General features: G+C 47.2%; 1 protein-coding gene across 4 annotated transcripts in view; it reads left to right on the top strand.

Annotated features, from left to right (window-relative positions):
• Nucleotides 1–6,990: 6,990 nt before the first annotated feature.
• PTPRG (protein tyrosine phosphatase receptor type G) overlaps nt 6,991–17,422 on the top strand; it is a 774,731-nt gene continuing 764,299 nt past the window's right edge. For all 4 annotated transcript variants that reach the window (XM_060402273.1, XM_027958231.2, XM_027958232.2 and 1 more), the window contains exon 1: nt 6,991–7,789. In XM_060402273.1, coding sequence (XP_060258256.1) covers nt 7,705–7,789 — 85 coding nt within the window. In that variant the 5' untranslated portion in view covers nt 6,991–7,704. The remainder of the gene's footprint in view (nt 7,790–17,422) is intronic.

Below are 17,422 nucleotides of genomic sequence, written 5' to 3'. Positions count from 1 at the left end.
GAGGCATCACTGGAGCCCATGCATCCAGTCTAATCCAAAGTCTTGAGTTTGCAAGCAGTGTCAAATCGATAATTTCCTTTCTTGGCTCCAATTGACTTGTTTTAGGCTTCCTACTAATTAAAAAAAAAAAGAGCCTCATCAGTCATGTTTGCTGTTAGTATGAAACTGACTTCTGAAATAGTGTATTAAACTAGCCCCACTACTCGTTTACTCTGTTTAGGCAGCTGGATATAGAGTTTTATGTAATAATGGATATCATTATTATTAGAGGACTTTGAGGTTTTTCTTTGTCAGGTTTTTCAGAATAAGCAGTTATGCTAAGTCTAAATTTCTTTTCTCCTGAAATAAAACATTACCTCAAAATGCAAAGTCAGAATGACTAGAATAGGTTTTCTGTAGTTTTGCAAACATTCATTTGTGAGGTGGAAAATATGGTCACCACTGTGATTTGTCTACACATGAAAATCATTTAAGGGCTCTGTTTAGAGTTGCTGTAACAAAGCACCACAAATTGGGTTGCTTAAAATAACACAAATGTATTGTCTCAAAGTTCAGGAGGCTTGGAGTCCAATCAAAGTTTCGGCAGGGCCATGCTCCCTCTGAAACATGGAGGGGAAATCTTTCTTACCTCTTCCTAGTTTCTGGTATTTGCCATCAATCCTTGGTGTTCCTCAGCTTGTAGATGCCTCCCTCCAGTCACATGGCCATCTTCTTCCCATGTGTTTGCACATCATTTTCCCTCTGTGCCTATCTGTTGCTGTTGCTCAGTCGTGTGCGACTCTTTGGGACCCCATGGACTGTAGCCCGCCAGGCTCCTCTGGCCATGGGATTTACCAGGCAAGAATACTGGATTGGGTAGTCATTCCCTTCTCCAGGGGATCTTCCCAACTCAGGGGTCGAACCCCCATCTCCTATGTCTCCTGCATTGGCAGGCAGATTCTTGACCACTGTGCCACCTGGGAAGCCTACTCCCCTCAAGGACTAGGGCCTGTTTCCACCTTCCCCTGCATCTGGGCTTTTAGACTTGCTTTAACCAACAAAATGCTCTGGAAGGGACTTCCCTAGTGGTCCAGTGGCTAAGACTCTGCGCTCCCAATGCGGGGAGCCTAGGTTCAATCCCTGGACAGGGAATTAAATTCCTCATACCGCAAGTAAGACCCAGCACAGCCAACTAAATAAATATTTTAAAAAAAAATGCTGTGGAAGTGATGTAATGCCACTGCTAAGTCTAGATCTCAAGATGCCTTGCAGCTTCCACCTTCTGTCCTACTGGCCCGAGAGTTCTGTGTGAATAAGTCTGAGAGAGGTTACTGAAGAAGTAAGTCATTGGCTGAGATCTGAGGGGCCTCAGCCAACAGCCACCACCAGTTGGCAGGCATGTGACTGAGGCTATCTTGTCCTGTGCAGACCTAGTTGAGCCTCTGGAAGCTGGTGCCATAGCTGCATGTGTGACCTCAGACAAAACTAGCAGAGCTGCCTAGCTGAGCTCAGCCCAAATTACTGGCCTACAGAATCAAGAACCAACAGAATGGCTATTGTTTCAAGTGACTAAATTTTGGACTGATTTTTTTACACAAGAAAGACATGATTGCTACTATAGGTTGGGTGTCAGAAGCTCGAGTCTTCTGTTGTTTACTATCTCAATCACCTCAGGTAAATTACTTAATTCTAAGAGCTCCTGCTTCTTTCTTTATTAAAAAAATATAAAATGTGGATATTTCACTAATCTTTCGCCATGACTCCCAGGTTTCAACTTTTTAGTTCCAATTGAATAAAAACCCAAATTAAATAGGTAAAAAGAATAAAATGAATTTAGCAGCTTAAGAAACTGAAAAGTCCAGCATCTGACCTGGGTTTAAGTAAGATTAACCCAAAGACACAAGTGATGATATCAGAGGTTTGTTGGCCCCTAGCACTCCCACACCCCACCCCACTTCCCTCTGTGTGTCAGCTTCACCCCAAGCAGGTTCTTCTCAAGCCTCCTTGCTTCTCGAGGCTGAAGTTCATCCAGCTTGGATAAACCCAGGAGGAAATTTGACTTTCATTGGACCAGGTAGAAACACGTAGCCATATCTAAGTCAGTCAGGCCAGAAGGTTGAGATGGTCTAAACAGTCAAGCTGGGACAGGTGACGTGAGCCAGTGAGGTGGAGAGGCAGCGGGTAGAGATGTGGGGAAGAAGGGGTCAGGCTTCCCAAGACCATATAGGAGATTAGCACAAAGGAAGCTGGAATGCATTTTTTAGAAGAAAAGAAATGGCAGCTGAGCAGGTAAAAAAATAACAAATGTTCACTCCTATTTTTAAAGCTTATTAAGAAGATAACAGTAATAGTTTATGTTTATTAATTGCTTATTAGGAACCTGGCACTGCTCTAATTACTTTGTTCTGTTTAACTCCTTCTAATCTTCTCGATTTAAGTGTAGGTGTAGTTTTTATTCCCTGTTGACACATGAGGAAACTGAGGCACTCAAGTGATGAAAAGTTAAGTGGTTAAGTTGCCCACAGTCAAGCAGATGTGAGCATTAGAACCCAAACAGACTGGCTTGGGAGCTGTTGCCTTTAACTATCAGTCTGTACTCAAAACAGGGGCTTTCCAAGTGCTCCGGTGGTAAAGAATCCAGCTGCCAAGGCAGAAGACACAAGAGATGAGGATTCGATCCCTGGGTCAGGAGGATCGTTTGGAGGAGGAAATGGCAACGCACTCCAGTATGCTTGCCTGGAAAATCCCATGGACAGAGGAGCTTGGAAGGTTACAGTCTGTGGGGTCGCAAAGAGTTGGACACAACTTGGTGACTGAAGATGCAATACTCAAAAGAGATCAACAGCACTATGATAGGGAGAATTCTAAGATGATCCTCAAGATTCTTACCCTTGGTATATAATCATCTTCTTATATGGGTGAGACCTGTGACTGTGAAAGGATAGTCACTCCTTAATTAGGTCACAAAGAGTTTGACAGGAGTAAACAACAGCAACAAATACTAATTCTGTTTTCAATTTTTTAAAGGAACCTCCATACGGTTCTCAGTAGTGGCTGTATCAATTTACATTTTCACCAACAGTGCAAGAGGGTTCCTTTTTCTCCACACCCTTTCCAGCGTTTATTGTTTGTAGATTTTTTAACTAGTTCTGATAGGTGTGAGGTGATACCTCATTGTAGTTTTGATTTCCATTTCTAATGCAAATTGGTTAGTTGAGCATCTTTTGATGTATTTAGTTGGTCATCTTTTCATGCGTTGGTTGGTCATCTGAACATCTTCGAAGAAATGTCTATTTAGGTCTTTCACCCATTTTTTGATTGGGTTGTTTGCTTTTTTGATATTGAGCTGCATGAGCTGTCTGTACATTTTGGAGGTTAATCCTCTATCAGTCGCTTCATTTGCAAATATTTTCTCCCATTATGAGGGTTGTCTTCTCATTTTGTTTATGGTTTCCTTTACTGTACAAAAGCTTTAAAGTTTAATTAGGCCCCATTTGATTATTTTTGTTTTTATTTTAATTTCTCTAGGAGGTGGGTCAAAAAATATTTTGCTGCGATTTATGTCAAAGGGTATCCTGCCTATGTTTTCCTGTAGGAGGTTTATATATAGTGTTTTACATTCCGGTATTTGATCCATTTTATTTTGGGGTTTGGTGTTAGGGAGTGTTCTAATTTCATTCTTTCACATGCAGCTGTCTAGTTTTCCCAGCACCACTTATTAAAGACACTGTCTTTTCTTTATTGTCCTGTTGGTTTTAAACAGGTAAGATATTACATTGTTAGGGGGCCATGTGGCTGGGACCAGAATGCAGCTTCTAGCTGAGACATACTTCTAGCCAATAGCCAGCAAGAAAATAGGGACCTCTAAACAACTCAAGTCATAAAATGAAAGCAAGAAACTGAAATCTGTAAATAATGTGAATGAGTTTCGAAGAGGATCTGAGCTCCAGAAGAGAACCCCTGGCCAACATCTTGATTTTAGCCTAGGGAGACCTGGAACAGAGGCACCCAGTTACGCTGTGGCCCAGCTTCTGATCTACAGAGCTGTGAGAATAATAAATGGATGCTAGATTGTTTTAAGCCACTAAGTTTGGGAATAATTTATTACCCAAACCAGCACCTTCTCTCTTGCAGCCTTATTTTCACATGGGATTGATAAGCACTCCCAGGGCTGTTCACACCTTTGTTGGCACTCACAGGATCCTTCATACCAACCATCCTGGAGTGCTCACTGTGTGATGCAGCCCCTATCATCACCTAGGGGGAGGGGGTCGTAATCAGCAGGTGAGACTATTGTCAGGTCCACTGCCTGTCATTTTGTGCCGCTAACACTTGATAGAATATCTGGTGTGTAGTTGGTTGTAGAATGAATGAAAAGGCTTCTCATGTGGTATGCCTGTAACATTCTATTTTATTATGGAAACTGATGGGGCCTGGGTTGTGGGCTGGTGCTTCCAAGAGCACTTTTTGGTATACTTCATCCTAGGGCCACCATAGGCATCAGCCCTGACCTAATTAAATGTTAATTTTGATTGTGGGCCTTCTATATTGTAACAGTAGTGGTAATTCACTCTCCAAACCCATGGGAAGTTTTCCCTACTCCAGAGTCATTCCTCCTCATCCCACATTTCAGTGTCTTCTCAAACCATCATTTCTTTGCCTTTTCACACCTATGGAGGCAGACAGACCTGAATATCTTAGCTTTGCTTCTCCCTAGCTGAGAAGGCAATGGTGACCCACTCCAGTACTCTTGCCTGGAAAATCCTATGAACTGAGGGGCCTGTTTGTTAGGCTGCAGTCCCTGGGGTCCCTACGAGTCAGACTTGACTGAGTGACTTCACTTTCACTTTTCACTTTCATGCACTGAAGGAAATGGCAACCCACTCCAGTGTTCTTGCCTGGAGAACCCCAGGGACAGGGGAGCCTGGTGGGCTGCCATCTATGGGGTCACACAGCGTCAGACACGACTGAAGCGACTTAGCAGCAGCAGCAGCAGCAGCTGGGGATCTGTTATTTTACTCCCCTGTGCATGGTTCCTTGTCTACAGTGGGGAGAATAATTCTAACTGCTGTAAGAACTGTTGTAGGGTTGTGAGGGAGTGAATCCTTACTTTGGAAGGTCCACACAGGTCATGGACCTCCTCTTTTTGTTCATGGGTGTGTCCCCTTCCCTTCCTCAATAATTGCTCAATGAATTTATAGAATGAACAATTTAGAGAAAGAATTTCGCACAGTAGCTGGTAGATAGTAAGCATTCCACAACCGGCAGTTTTTATTGTTATTTTGCAGAGGAAAGTCACTTGGGTATGTCTATTCAGGTGTTCTGTCCTGATTCAAATTCCAGAGATTTCCCCATTTTATCACTCAGTTTTTAACGAGCTAGTCAGACACCCAGGGGTCCTATGCACCTCTCTGAAAACTCCTACTAACCAGTGGACATCCCTTAAATACACTCCCAAGAAAACTGACCCTCTCCGAGCATTTATGGGGGAGTAGGATTCGAACAAAACCAGGAAGGACCAAATGCCAAAGCAAACAAACGACTGATTCTCCACCCTGGGGGAGAGTGTTCACCCCCGTTTTGCTAAAGATAGAGCGCGGGCCCTCCCCGGGAACTTCCTGGTTTTTATTAGTTCGTAATCCCAAATGCAACTTTTCAAAGGTTTTTCTTCTGGAAGTGTGGGTGTGAAAGTGCTTCCCTAATAACATCTTGGGGGAGGCTCTGGAACATCTGTACATTTGAAAACCGAGCATCCGGCTGGGCTGTTTGGTTGGGTGGGGGACCCTGCGGGGTGGGCTGAAGCAGCAGGGGCAAGTTAAAAACAAGTCTAGATGGCGTTTAAACAGAGGCAAAAAAATTAGGCAAAAATTACAAATGGCTAATTACTTTGGCTCAGTTACACGTTTAATCAAAAGCCCGCCTCCCCCACTTTAGCACCGGCGTTAAGAGGGGAAAATAGGGCGCTTAGAAGTCTAAGCGATAAAGATCTTTCTCTCCACGAACTAAAGGACAAAACTCATTACAGATAAGCCCTGTTCTCCCATTTCCCTCGGACGCCTCTCCACGATTGCTAAAGAGGTTGCCGCTCCCCGCGTAGCTGCCAGGAAATCGGTCCAGCCCCGGGGCGCAGCTTTCACCCAGCGAGGGGTAAGAGGCGCACTTCCTGCGGCCTCCCCGCCACCAGGCTGGAGTGCGGGAACCTTCCCTCCTCCCGTGGAGCGGCGAGTTGGGAAATCTCGGCCACTGATCAGCCGTGCCGTGGGGAAAGGGGGCGTGGGACTCGAAAGGGCTGGATCTTGCAAGCCTAGGATCGGTATTCCTCCCCTCCCCCACCCCTCCCCAGCCGGGAACAAGGCCAATGGAAGCCCGAAAAGGGGGGAAAAAAATTAAATCGCAAAGCGGAGCCGGAGTGCAAAGGCCGCTCGGCTTTGTTTCCTGGCGGGGAATTCATCGGGCTGGGGGCTCGAGCAGGGGACGAGCAGGGCGCGCCCCGCCGTGGCGCTGCCAGTGCGAAGAAACCCAGCATGAAACCTTGCAGCCTTATAAACGCAGCCGGCCGCCCCTTCCTCTCCTCAGACCCGAGCCGGGGTCCCCCCGACTCTCGCCATCCGCGAGCAACGCAGACGGGGGCGGGGGGAGACCGAGCCAAGCCCGCTCAAACAGTGGCGTCTTTAAGAGCTCGAAAGACGGGAAACAGGCAAAGACTCGCCAGCCCGCGAAAGCAGTCGCCCTCCTCCCTCTCTCCGAGACCCGACCAGAGCGGGTCCCCAGTCCCGAAACTGCCCCGGCCGGCTCAGCAGCGCGCGGGGAGAACCTAGCTGTGGGACGCCCGAGGCGGGAGCCCCGCGCTGCAGCTTTAAGAGCTCGCGGCGCGCGCGCCCGCGACCGGCAGCCCGGCTGCGCGTCCCCGCGGTCGCCGCGCGCCCACTGCTCGCGCGCCACCGCCGCCGCCGCGCGTCCCCGGCTCGCTCGCTCGCCGGCTTTAAAGTCTCTGCCAGGATCCATGCTCACATGTTACTTCCTGTATGGAGGCATGGCTAGTTTCCAGCCCCGCGCTCCCCGATCCTCCCCAGCTCGCGCCAGAGCCACAACTTTCAGGAGCATGGACTGAAGGCGCCCTCGCCCTTGCGCCCCTCTGAGAGCCTTTGTGTTTTCCTCGGTTTCCTCCGGCTGTTCTATTTTGGGGGCTCTTCGCTCTCCCCCCGCCTCTACCCTCCCCTTCCCCGCTTGCAAACATGCCTCCTTCCTTCCCTGGGCCCTGGAAGGAGCTGCCTGCCTGAAGCCCGGAGACGCCGCGCCGCGCTCAGCCCCGCCGCCGCCCGCCGGCTCTCGGGCTCCGCTGCCGACTCAAGTTGGGGATCTTCGGCTACTCGCCGCCGCCGCCGGCGGTCTCTGCCTGCCCGGGGCTCCGGGCATCGCCGCCGCCCGCCGACTCCTCGCCCTGCCCGCTCGACTCGCTCCTTTTTGAACATAAAGCAGCTCTTCTCCGCCGAGGATCGTCCCCAGCGTGGCTCCGCGTTCTCGGCCACTTTTTGAGATTTTCTGGGGGGCGCTCGGCGGCTTCCCAGATTCCAGAGGGGGACTCGGGCGGCCGAGCGCGGGGGCCCCGTAAAGCAGGCGAGCAGGCGAAGAGCCGGGGCTTAGCGGAGGCTCACACCGAGGCAAGAACTTATTCAACAAGTTTACCCCCCCCTGCCTTCCTCTTTTCGATGTGCGTTTTCGGACATGCGGAGGTTACTGGAACCGTGTTGGTGGATTTTGTTCCTGAAAATCACCAGTTCCGTGCTCCATTATGTCGTGTGCTTCCCCGGTGAGTGCTGACCGCCGAGGGGACGCGGCCCTGGCCAGCGCGCGAGGGGGAAGCGGAGTTGCCGCCGGGGCATGGAGCTCAGGCGCCCGTCCCAGGGACCCCGGAGAGGGTTAAGTGGGGGTCGAGCACCCGGGGAGGAGAGAGGGATCCGCTCCGCTGACTCTGGCGGCGTAATTTAGGGAGGCTTGTGGTTGGGGAGGGTGGAAGCAAAGAGCTGGCCGGGGAGAGGAACGGGAGCCGCAGGGGTCTATTTCTCGCTCGGCTTTGGGGGCCTGGGGGATCCGGAGTCGGGAGAAGACTCGTTCCGCTGCTCCGCCGCTGTGCAGGAGAGCTAGAGCTCTGAGGCTGTTGGGGACAGTGGGGCTATGGGGAGGATGCCTCTGTGGGTTTGTGGGGGCCCTGGGTGCGTTCCCCGCTCAGGCGAGGATTGAAGGAGCTCAGAAGGGGGGATTGGATTTGTTGCTCCGCGACTCTTTGGAGGGGCTGATGTTCGTGGAGTGGAAGCTCGAGGTTGGCCGTGGAGGATTGGGGATGTCTGGAGCAGCCTGCGTTCGGGTCTCGGGGGTCAGGGACGACCTCAGCTCGGGGCTGGGGCGCGGGCTGCGCTTCGGTGCCGGCGCGAGGGAACCTTCCTGGCTCGGGGACCTGGGCGCGGTGGGAGAGCAGGGAGCAGGAGGTTTAAGGAGATCCGTGACTCCCCCATCCCGGGCCCGCGGCCCCCTTTGCTTGGCTGGGCTGCTCGGGTGGGGGGCGGGCGCGGGTCGGCGGCTGGGTTGCTGTTCGCTCCCGGGCGGATTTTTTTTCTGTCTCGCGCCCTGCCTACCTGCATCTTTGCCTTTTTGCAGGCTGTTAGCAGCTGGCGGACCCACACCCTCACCTTTCTGGTCGGGTTAAGATAGGAACACTGTTGACCACTGATGAAGATAATAAATCACCACACGCAGGGTGTGCGGCTCAGCGATCCTCCGCTTCCAGCCCTCCATCGGCCGACCCGCCGCCTTCTTTCTGCTAGGGGAGGGCAGAGGCCAGCTGCCTCCCTCTTCCCTCTTGCAGCCCCCTTTACACCAGGCTGCAGCCTCGAGCTCCCTTGAATCTGTCCGACCCCCCTCTCCCTGGTGGAGGCTACGTCCCCTCTCCTAGTCGGGGAGAGGGTGGGAAGAAGGGGACCATTCATTTTTAATTCTTTGCTCTCCTAAGGACAAGGAAGCCCCCGTTTTTCTGTCTTTTCATCCACCAGCTCCTGGATATTCAGAGGTGGGGGTTATCCAGGAAAAAGGAACGTGCCCTCCCATGTTTATGCTCCCGCTGGTCACAGCCGCCTGTCCCCTGGTGGCCCGAGCGCAGATTTTGGTGCAGCGGGTCCCCCAGCTGCGTCGTGCGCCCTGGAGCAGGGTGCGGGCGCTCTTGCTTGCTCTCGGGGATTGGCAGCGAGGGTCCCCTTTGCAGGCAAGTGGGTGCCTCGAGGGGTAGAGAGGCAAAGCATGGTCTTGTTTCGGCACCCCGCTTTTCCCTTTGCGCATCCTCCTGTCCCTGGAACCGCACAGAACTCCTGCAACAGTCCTGAATCCCAGCTCGGATGCGGAGCCAGGACGTGTGTCCACACTCGACCCGAGGCCTGGGTTTGTCCACCAGGCTCCTGCCTCCACCGGGGGCTGGAGGCGGTTTTGACATTTACTCCTAAACATTCTCTCCACCACTCCTCAGCATTTGTGTTAACTGTTTGCCCCTTCTAGATTCTTCTTTGCCTTGGACTTGCCGGCAGAGTGGACTCAGGCGCACACACACTGGGGCTTAGCTTTGTAAGGGTCACGCTTAAAGGGGGGCAGTGGGAAGCAGCCGGAGAGCAGCCTAGCAGCCTTGCGAAATACAAGGAATTTCTGATTCCACTTCTGGCGTTTACTTTACACTCGGGTGTACAATCAGTGGGCCAGGCGGGATTTTTCTTTTTCCTGATGTCTGAGGAAGCCTAAAATCCAAAATTGGACCGCCAGTGATGCCGCCTGTTTCGAGCTGGGACAGTTTTCGTCTTCCACATTTCCTATGCCTGCCCTCGCTGCGAGGTAAACAAAGAGCCCATTCCGTAGTCCGGGAGTCAAAGGGTGTCTAAAAGGGAAAGGGCAGCGGTGCCCGGGGAAGGAGGGTTGTGGTTTGGAAGAGTGCCGCCGGAGAGGGTGCAGCGGCAGGCTTTGCAACCAAAGTTAAAATGTCAGAGCCGGAGACGTCGGCTTTGGGGTTTCCGAAAGTGCCGCGACGCCGCTGGACCTCAGGGGGCGCCCCCGAGCCGCTTGTCAGGCTCCCGCCACCTCCGCCCGTCGGACTCGGCCGCCTCGGTGCGGTTGGGGCCGCGGTGGGAATGGGGCTGGGGCGCTCGGCTGGCAGCTGCAGACGCGCCTGGGAGCGGAGACGCGGTCTCAGCTCCGCCCTGCTGCTCCTGGGTGGCTCTAAACCGCCTAGGAGCGGTGGGGACCTGAGTTCGCTTTGGGACGCCCCCCTCAAACCTGGAAAGCGTTTGTCTGGTTGGTACCAGGGATAAAGATGCTTCTGGTTTGAGTTAGGGTCCTCCTTGTGACATGTTAACCAAAATCCCTTGTTATTTTGTGTTCCCTCTCAGAATCGCGCCAACTTTTCTGATAACGTTTTGTTCTCAGCTCCTGTTCAGGATACAGGGTAGCTGTGATTTGAAAAGGTTTTGGAAACATCGTTCTGGCGTGAGTGTTTCTCCAGAAGAGGGGAAACAACGGTGTGGGAGCTGTGGGATCCGCATCACCCTTAGTGTTTCAAGTGATGTTTTCCACTTTGCGGAGCATAAGGGTTATTTACATGATGTAGTGCATAGTATCTTGTTTTCTGACATCTTAAAAAAAATACTGATATGGAAAATTTTATGAAAATGGAGAAACTTAAGGGGCCCCTGAGAATCCTCTGTCCAGCTGTAACAATTACAACTCAATTTTTGCTCTTCCATTACCCACCTCCCCAAAACCCCATTATTTCAAATCTTATCCATAGTTCATATAGGCATTTGGTATATATGTCTAATCATTGGGAATTTAAGTTCATCTTACAGCATATACATTGTTACTTGGAAGGGTTAACATTTTGTGTATTTTATATTCTTAAGCTTTCAAAAGAAGCTTACAAAAAAATTTCTTCTAAATTGATTTTTCTTTCCACCCTCAGAGAGAAATCCTTCTCTATGATTCTGGTATGTTTTGTAGGATAATTACATCTAGGAGGCTGATATTGGAAATGTTTTAGATGGATAAGCTCTGCTGTGCACCTTGGATGTGTCAGAATCAGAGGGCCTGTGATTGATGTCTCTAGAGTCTCCCTCTGAGCTGGCTCTTGGTATATTTGCATGTACATGCTTTGGTCCTGGTGGCCATCCTTCATGACCTTATTAGAAAGACACATAAGTAATATAAGTCAGCAGTCTTACTCTTGAGGGATGGAGTGAGAAGTCACGCACCTCCAACTCCTTTCCTAAAGTGTCTTGTTTGAAAACGAAGGATCTTTGTCTAGTCTTGAAACTGGGTCCCTTTGATGCCGTGATGGAATAAACTCTTTTGTTTGCTTCTAAACCGTGTTCATGTCACAGAGTTGATGAAGTTGGAGGATTAGTACAAATAGACATGACAGAAAGAAGTAGGGAAGTTGCTCTTGGGGGAGGCAGAAGGGTTATTGGGAAGGTTGGCTGAAATGAGAAAAAAAAACTAACCAATTGTGAAGCTCTGGGCAATTCCCCTTAATTATGGACCCATTTTCACAGAATAAAAGATAATGTTGTTTAGATGAGGCAGTACAGGGAATGCTGATATTTTAGCACAGCTAAATAAAACAAAAACCCTTTCTGATTTCATCTTTCTATTTCTGTTCTGAAAAACTCCCAAGTTTATGTGGTATAATCAGTTACATATCAGTGCACTAATTGAAATGAACCTTCTCGCCTCTCATGAAAGAGCATTTAAGATGCCCCAGAGCAATTGCTGTTAGAGATCTCCTCCTACTTCCTTACTTTTCCTCCTCATTTTCCTAGAAACTTCTGGATCACAAGGACAATTTGGACACGTCAGCCAGACCTAGGGTGAGGAAAGAAATTAAATGTTGCTGGTGCTTTGTTGCTTTTCCTATTTTCTTTTATGGTAAAATTAAAAAAGAAAACCTGAATATATAACATTCAACATTTTAGTTATAGCATGCAGGACAAAGCAGTGTCATTTCTAAGCAGGATAAAGTGGTAATAGGGGTGTGCTTTCCGAGTTGCAAAACTGAAAAAAATTGTGATTAACACTTTAATCCTAGGGCATATCTTTCTTAGAGTCACATTTCAAAAATTAGTTTATGTAAGCTCTTGCTATGCTTTGGTTATAGGTTGAGCATTATTAGGTGATGGGTGGTAATGACCTGAAACTTCATTTTTGTTTGTCTGTGTAGAGAATGTGCCCTGCCTGCACTTCTTAGTTCTCTGTCTGAGCTTAATTTAGGCAAAGCTGGTAACTACTCAGGGAGGGCCTCGGCAAAGTGAGACTGTTCTTCTGAGAAGAGCCTGCCCCCAACAGGCAGTGAGAGCTGCTTGTGGAATTCTGCGGCTGTTGCGGAACCAGAATGAGGTTGCCTGGGCACACATTAGGCCCTCAGTAAGTAATCCCAGATGATTAAATGATCTGATACCTTTGTTTGCTTGAGAAATGGGAGTGATTCTCTTGCTTGTTTAAGGTCCAGGCCCAGAACTATGGCAGTGTTCTGTGCCCTCAGATCAGATGCACATGTGAAAACCAGTTACCTGTTACAGACTGTGCTTTGACTCCTGAATGTTTTAGTTTCCATGGAGGTGAGCACACATTCTTCTGCTCCACCGTCTTGAACCACTCTTATTTTTGTGCAGTTGTAACCTAAAAATCACTTGAAAAATGATATATATTTTAAATACCCTGTTTACTTCTCCCTGCTTTTTTCCCTACAATTCCTTTTTAATCTAAAATTTTCAAGACCAAGGATTTGTTTATGTCTTAAAAAAAAAAAAAGAAAAAGGTCTGAAGGTAATGTAGGTGGATTTCATTTTCAAAAGTCTGTGATGACCGAAATATATAACAGGTAAGTTTGTGGGTTTTCTCCTCTGATGAGAAGGGCAGTGAGGTTTATCACCGATGGATGTGCAAGACTGCTTGAGGTAGCTAGACGGCTCCATGTGCAAGTCTCCTCCTGTAAGGACACCTCTAATCGGAAAGGCCATTTCCTTGGTATCATTCATAGCAAAATGTTTGGTGTTTTGACAGAAAAAAATTTTTATGTGAGTTGGCTTGTCGGGCCGTTGCAGGCTCAAAATTTCTTAGGACTACATACAGCACTTGATATGACTACTTTAAAAAACATTGTGAAAAGTGTTTTGAGGGCTGGTTAGGAGAGTGCTAGTGAGCTCACCAGGTTCTAGATGTGCCTGAGTTCTCTTTTCGAAGCCCTCTTAACTGAATTGGGTAGTGTTCCTGCTGTACTGCCCACTCCAGTATTCTTGGGCTTCCCTTGTGGCTGAGCTGGTAAAGAATCCGCCTGCAGTGTGGGAGACCTGGGTTCTATCCCTGGGTTGGGAAAATCCCCTGGAGAAGGGAAAGGCTACCCACTCCAGTATTCTGGCCTGGAGAATTCCATACATAGACTATACAGTCCATGGGATTGCAACAGAGTTAGTCCCAACTGAGTGACTTTCCCTTTCCCTTTCATTTGGCTGCTGTTCTTTGGGTAGACAGTGGGAGGCAAGTTCCACATTGCAGGAGAATCACCGTGCTGTTTTATCTGCTTATGGAAAGGAGAAATCCCAGTTCAGTTGCTTAGTTGTGTCCGACTCTTTGCGAACCCATGGACTGAAGCACGCCAGGCTTCCCTGTCCATCACCCAACTCCTGGATCTTGCTCAAACTCATGTCCATTGAGTTGGTGATGCCATCCAACCATCTCATTCTCTGTCATCCCCTTCTCCTCCTGCCTTCAATTTTTCCCAGCATCAGGATCTTTTCCAGTGAGCTGGCTTGTCATATCAGGTGGTTAAAGTATTGGAGCTTTAGCTTCAGCATCAGTCCTTCCAATGACTATTCAGGACTGATTTTCTTTAGAATGGACTGGTTGGATCTCCTTGCTGTCCAAGGGACTCTCAAGAGTCTTCTCCAACACCACAGTTCAAAAGCATCAATTGTTTGATGCTCAGCTTTCTTTATGGTTCCATTCTCATATCCATACATGACTCCTGGAAAAACCATACCTTTGACCAAACAGACCTTTGTTGGCAAAGTAATGTCTCTGCTTTTTAATATGCTGTCTAGGTTGGTCATAACTTTTCTTCCAGGGAGCAAGCGTCTTTTAATCTCATGGCTGGAGTCACTATCTGCAGTGATTTTGGAGCCCTCCAAAATAAAGTCTGTCACTGTTTCCATTGTTTCCCCATGTATTGGCCATGAAGTGATGGGACCGGATACCATGATCTTAACTTTTTGAATGTTGTTAATACTGTTTCTTTCCTTTCTAAACCAGGTAGCTATGGAAAGTTATTCAAAATACATCAGAATATCATCTCAAGCCAGTTGGTCTGTGCCATTACTGGCTGTACTGCTTTAGATGAGTCACTTAACCTCTGTACCTTGCTTTTCTCCCCCTCTCTTCTCTGCAAAATGGCATCGTGTGAGGACCCTGAATTCCAAGGTCTTCATGAGGCTTGGAATGAGCATGCTTGCCAAAGGACTTAGCTCTGTGCATGGTGAACAGCAAGTGCCCAATAAAGTAACCACGTTTATTTTTTGTGTATCAAAGAGAGTTGAGTAGGAATATAAATAAAGGAGAAAACAACTAAAAAAAACAATGTATGTAAAAACAAAAACATTTTCAAAAATTTATACAAACTTGCATGATAAGTTTTGTGCCTGGATTTGCTCTTGAGGGCAAGCTAGGCTGGCACAGGGACATTTCATGTATAATTAGTAAAATAGTTAATGTTTTGAGGTTTAAAGAAATGAGACCGCCTCTGTGAGGTCTAAGATACCTCCTTACTTCCACCTCAAAGGAGGTCTGTTCTTTGCCTGCTTAAAGATGAGAAATGGTATCTGCAGGCTTAAACTGTACCATGTGAATCTTCCAGGTCCTTGTGTGGTGTTACGCATTGTAGAAAGTGCTGCTCGGTCTTGTACCCTGGAATGCCCATTCCCCCTTTAAGGCCTCTGTGCTGTGTGGTATTTAAGGAGAATGGATCTACCTGTGACTGTCATTTCTGAACTTTAGCTGTGTGCCACTACCGGAAAGCAAGCAGTCGTCTTTGGGTGTTGCTTTTATTTTGTATTTGAATGACACTTGATTCATGCCCTTGTCTCCATATCTTCATGGATTCAGACTTGCACATGCACTGTGTGTGCAAAACTCCTGCCCTCTAATCAGGTTTTTTCAGACAAATCAGCATGATGGTTTTCTGACCAAACAACAGAATACAATTTAAACTACTCAACTTAGCTATTCCAGGGCTGCAGCAAAGTGACACAGTTGGCTGCTGAAATTTAGCAACTAAGAAGGAAGCAATGAAAGCATAGTTCATGGAATATGTAACACTTCCATGTAAGAAAATAGAACAACTGGTCTTATTTTTGGGTCTGTGATACTGTTTTCTTAACGAGGAGGAGGAAACAGGTTGCCAACTGATACTGCAGTGGGTATCCTTTTGAGGAATCCATATGAGCTATTAGATGAATCCAAGAGGTATTTGATTTCTGACACCATTTCAGCCACATGAATTTCACAGTGTACTTAAATCAGATAAACTCATCAGTGTAGAATAATTTGGATAGGAGACATAGCTGTTAGCCATTTACCAAATATAAAAGCATAATCCAGATTAATGAGGAAATGTCATTGGCTTTTCAAGAGTCAAGTTAGTCACGAGTCATCAAAAGGATTTATTTTCAAAGCCATAGTTATTTATAACAAATGAGTTCTGTTCTTTTTCTTTTTTTAAATATCACTTTTCCTGAAGTGTTTTGATTCAACGAATGTGAAGGTTAAGAGCTGGCCATGGCCTTGGCTATGTCACTGGTTAGCTGGCATGTCACTATGCCACTGGGCAAATTCCTCAACATCCTGTTGAAGTGGGGTTGGGTGGTAGTGGGGATGTGTGAGTCCCAGTTATACACACCTCTTCTTCAGGAAACTACACTAGGACCTCAGAGGTCCAGGTTGAAATTCTATGTTAATTCTATGTTATGTTGAGAAAATCGCCTCATTTTTTTTAATCTCTAAAGTGGTGACATTGGTTATAACAGCCCACACTCACCAAGCACTTGCTGCTGTGTGTGAGTTTTTTGTATTCCTTCAATCCCCTCTGGAAGAAACCATGAATATCCTCACTTAAAGATAAGGCAACTGAAACCAAAAGGAAGTTGTCCCTTGTTCAAGGTTACCTTTGTTCTTAGTGAGAGTAGCTAAAATATGTCTCTAATTGTCTCTCAGGATTATTTTGAATCAGAATGGTTTCTGTTCATTTGGAAGATGTTTTTCCTAATTCCACAGGAAGGCAGATTAAAAGACCCAGCCTTTTGTATTTCATGCTACTGCTTTTCCTATAGAAGCCAAGTACCAGAAACACTGGGTGAAATAAAGGTGTCTTCCTGTATTTGCTACAATTAAATAAGGAAGTAATGCAATTAGTATAGGATTTTATTTGGTTACATTGAAGAGATGACCTTTCAGCAAATTACTTTAGCTTCTGAATAAGCTGATAATAACTGTGGATAGAGTGAGTTTGTTGGTGTTTTTTCTGACTCCTCTTCAAAAGGATCTAAATTGGTTTAGTTTATAATTCAAGAACTTTTGTTTGGGGTGTTAAAGATGGTTATGTTATAATAATGGGGTATTATTATTATCATCCCATCTATCATTTAAATGTGGGCTGCAGGCTCAAGTTATGACTTCAGGAAAATGTCTAAGGGAAGTTGTACTTGGCTGGAGAAAGTTTGGGTTCTGGATTTTTCCTCTGGAGTTGAGAACTCACCATGGAAGCCTGCCAAGCCAGCTGTGGAATCTGGGCAAGACCCTAGGTTTCTTTGGGGTCGTCTTCCTCACCCTTAAAGAAACATTCTTCTGGAATTTTAGGGATTGTTGATTCCACACTGGATGGTTTCAGAGGTTGTGACTTCTGTGCTACGCTCAAGTCCAGTGCCCAGTCCATATTATAATGTGATTTGTCAGGGGTCCTTCTGGTTAGTTTTACTCTGACAGTTGGCTTTTTTTAAGGCACTAAGAACCCTTTCATTATTTTTCAAACTCTGCTGCAGAATGTCCTGAGGGAATTAGCAAATGGGATAGTGAGTGGATCTTGGTTAATGAAATGCCTGTAAGCTGTGTTTTTTTTTTTTTTTTTGAACAGGAAACCTCATTTCTCCTGGAGTCCTTGTTTTAAAAAAAAGATCGGAAGTTTGCTCATGCCGATGAAGTTATGCCTGGCTTTTAAAATTTACTGAATGTGATTTAGGATTGGGAGAGTGGTGGCAGGGTTCTTTATCTAAAATGAACCACCCAACCTAGTTCCAGAACGTGCTCTGGAAAAGAGAAGCGGAGAAGGGACAGTCATTCGGGTTATCTGGAGCTCTGGCAGGGGGCATCTGGC

The sequence above is a fragment of the Ovis aries genome, chromosome 19 (genome assembly GCF_016772045.2).
Source record: "Ovis aries strain OAR_USU_Benz2616 breed Rambouillet chromosome 19, ARS-UI_Ramb_v3.0, whole genome shotgun sequence".
Taxonomy (NCBI): domain Eukaryota; kingdom Metazoa; phylum Chordata; class Mammalia; order Artiodactyla; family Bovidae; genus Ovis; species Ovis aries.
Note: the sequence above shows the minus strand (reverse complement) of the source record. Positions and strands in the feature narration are given on the sequence as shown.